Below are 3,633 nucleotides of genomic sequence, written 5' to 3' on the forward strand. Positions count from 1 at the left end.
TTTTTGGTCAGTACTGATGTAGCCACATTATTTATTATTGATGAGCCAACACATTTCTCAAAATGAGATGACAACCCCTCCTTTGTCTTTGTATTGTCTAGTTTTTATGTCAAGTTGGCACAAGTTATAGTCACTTGAAGGGACCTCAGTTCAGAAATTGCCTCCATTAAGATAGGGCTGTAGACAAACCTGTAGGGCATTTTCTTAATAAGTAATGAGGGAGGGCCCAGCCCAGCCCACTGTGAGTAGTGCAACCCCTAGTGGTACTGGGTTCTTTAAGAAAGCAGGCTGAGCAAGCTAGTAAGCAGTCCTCCGTGGTCTCTTCCTGCCTCCAGGTTCTTTTTCCTTGTTTGGGTTCTGGTCTTAATTACTTTGGATGATTAACTGTTAGATTAAAAGTGTACATGAAACTCTTTCCCCCACAAGTTGCTTTTGTTCGCAGTATTGCCTCAGCAATAGAAACTCTAACAGATCTTTCAGCCAGCTTGACCAAATATATTAATGTAGTCATATCAGTTTTCATATGCTTATGCCACATACTATTTTTATATACTATGCCAGCTTCTAGTAGTAGCAATCAAAATTAGGCTCAACATCTGTGACATATATTCAGTTCAAGCACATAAACACTAATGAAAAAAATTCTTAGGCACAAGTTTTTATAGAAATGAAAACTAAGTATGTATTCTCCAACTATAGTCTAATTTAAATAGAAATATATTCATGTAGAAATATATTAATATCTTTAATTTTTATTTTTAAACTATTTCTTTTACCTAATAAGTTAATTTGTGGTGCTGGGCATGGAACCCAAGATTTTACACAGGCTAGTCAAGTGCTTTAACCACTTGGCTACATGTCAGGTTATTGTGTCTTTATATTTAAAATGTCTCTTTCAGATAGCATATATCTGGATCTTGCTCTTTAAAATCTGAAAGCTCTGTCTTGTAGTGTGAGTGTTTATTCTATTTGTACTTAATGTAGTTTTTGGTATGATTGGGTTTTACTCCACTGCATTGTCTTGTTTTCCATCACATTTTTTTTTCTGATTTTTTTCTCTTTTTCCTGTGATAGTCCTGTTTTTTTGTTATGTTTTAAATAAGGTTTTTTTCTTTCTTTTTTTTGTATGTATGAACTTTTTGCTTGCATGCATGTTTGTGCAGCTTTGTGTGCCGGGTGCAGCAGAGGAGGGTAGAAGAGGGTGTTGGATCCCTTCAGACTGGAGTTAGAGATGACTATGGGTCACTTTGTTATTGAAGTCATGAGTCACTGTGCCAGTTTACATATACTAGGGATTGAACCTAGGACTTGGCTCATGTAGGAGGCACTGTACTCCCTGAGCTATATCCTCAACCCTGAGTAGCATTATGTATTAGCTTACAGGTACAAAGATACAGAAATATGTGTTTACTTGGAAACTCACAGTGAAATGATTTCATGTGTCCATTTCTTTCATGGTTTTCTTTTTAAAAGTTTAAAATTTTACTCATGTGCATACTACAGTGCACACGTGGAGGTCAGAGAACAACTTTTGCGGGTGTTTCTCTCTTTCTGTGGGCTCAGGGATGAAACACAAGTTATTAGGCTTAGATAGCAAGTGGTTTTACCTGCTGAGGCATCGTGTCAGCTCTCATTTTTCTGTTTTGAAATAGGGTCTTCCTACCTAGCAGAGACATACCTTGAACTTGTTATATAGCTCAGGTTGGCCCCACACTCACCATCTTCTAAGTGCTAAGATTACAAAGTGTGTGCCACCATACCTGCCTATATGGTACATTCCATTCTTTTATAGTCTTTGGACATTTGAATATCAATGGAGCATATTAATATGGGCAGGATAAAGCTGTATTTTGCTTTGTATCTTCAACAGTTACAAGCATGTACTCCTCTCAGGGGGAGCACACATGTGTGTTGTTTCTGACCATGTGTTGTTGTGTTGTCCATGTACAGCATTGGCTCTCATTCCACAACATCCTAGAAGACACAGGTCTCTCCAGAGACTGCTCCATCCTGGAATCTGCTCACCTAAAAGGTCCTGTGAAGCCAGACAATGCCTGTTGACTTGGGGCAGGCCCTGGGCCTGCTTCCTTTTCTGGCCAAGGCTGAGGATGCCACATTCTCTGGATCAGATGCTACCCAGCAAAGAGAGCTCGCCAGCCCTGAGACTGCTCGCCAGCTTTTCAGGCAGTTTCGTTACCAGGTAATGTCTGGGCCCCAGGAGACCCTGAGACAACTCCGGAAGCTCTGTTTTCAGTGGCTGCGGCCAGAGGTTCATACCAAAGAACAGATCCTAGAGATCCTCATGCTGGAGCAGTTTCTGACCATCCTCCCCGGGGAGATTCAGATGTGGGTGAGGAAACAGTGTCCAGGCAGTGGAGAAGAGGCAGTGACCATCGTGGAAAGCTTGAAAGGAGATCCCCAGAAACTGTGGCAGTGGGTAAGTAAGCATACTGTCTTGTCTGTGAGTAATGCCCAGGTTCCTCTGGGGCTTCCTGGGTTCATTGTCTTTTCATTCTTAACAGTTCTTATGACTCCAAATATATAGGGTTCCCAAACCAAGATCCAGTCCTTTGACTCTCTGATACAATCCAAGTATGAGCAAATCAGTCCAGTTCTGATAGCTGTCTACACAGTACCAGAGCCCAGCCCCACAGGGCTGTTTGGGCACTTCAGATGGCACTCACAAATGCCAGTCTTAGCAAACTGGCTGTCCAGTTTGATGATCAGTGACCTATAGGACACAGGAGTACGCCTTTGTTACTTTACCAGTTTGTTATACAGAGTAAAAGTCACAAGTAGATAAGTGGGAGAGAGAGACAGACAGGGTGCTTCCCAGTCCTCTTCCAGTGTGCTGCTATCTCAGAACCTCAGGGAATTTACTAACTGGCAGCTCTAGAAACCCCCATATATATATACACACACACACACACATGTATATATACACACACATACATAAATACATACATACACACACATAAATACATACATATATATGTGTGTATATATATATATTCCCCCCCCCACCGGGAGTCTCACCCTTCTGGCACAGTTGCTTAATTCATTTGCCATCAGTGGTTGAATATCCCTCTCCCTTCCTTAGTGTTAGGGGTGGGGTCAACTGAGAGTTTTAAGCCTGGAATCCCATGATTGCTTATTCTGGGAACAGGCCCCTTCCTGAAGCTATTTAGGGAGCACTATGAGTTGGCTGTCCAGCAAGGACTTGGTAGTGGGTGAAAAGTCTGCATTATGCATGATGGAAGATTCCTGTGCTAAAGACAGGGATTCAGAGAGCTCTCCCCAGAACAGAACACCAAGACCACAGCATGTGCAGCTTATGCTGAATTTAAGTGTTGAAGGCTGTCTAGGAAAACATAATATTAGCAGTATGAGTTGAACGTCTCTTCAGACCTGGTTCAGGCCTCAGTTTCTGGTTTGTTTTCTGGGCGAAAAGGGGCTTTTCTTTTTCTCTGCCCGATAGCCATAAGACTGTCTATGTCATGGTCTGTTGTAGAAGGCCAGTTCCATTAACTTTGAGCAATCCTGACTCTGCATCCAAACAGTAATTAGTGCTGTTTGGTGTCCAGATCAGCCTCCAAGTTCTAGGACAAGAGATTCCATTCGAGAAGGAGAATT

General features: G+C 41.9%; 1 protein-coding gene across 1 annotated transcript in view; it reads left to right on the forward strand.

The window, feature by feature from the left end:
• Positions 1-3,633, forward strand: part of Znf18 (zinc finger protein 18) — a 20,452-nt gene that overhangs the window by 2,219 nt on the left and 14,600 nt on the right. Inside the window, exons 2-3 of the mRNA XM_031354027.1 lie at positions 1,951-2,437; positions 3,585-3,632. Of these exons, the coding sequence (XP_031209887.1) occupies positions 2,051-2,437; positions 3,585-3,632 (435 nt within the window). The 5' untranslated portion in view covers positions 1,951-2,050. The remainder of the gene's footprint in view (positions 1-1,950; positions 2,438-3,584; position 3,633) is intronic.

The sequence above is a fragment of the Mastomys coucha genome, unplaced genomic scaffold (assembly GCF_008632895.1).
Source record: "Mastomys coucha isolate ucsf_1 unplaced genomic scaffold, UCSF_Mcou_1 pScaffold5, whole genome shotgun sequence".
Lineage (NCBI taxonomy): Eukaryota > Metazoa > Chordata > Mammalia > Rodentia > Muridae > Mastomys > Mastomys coucha.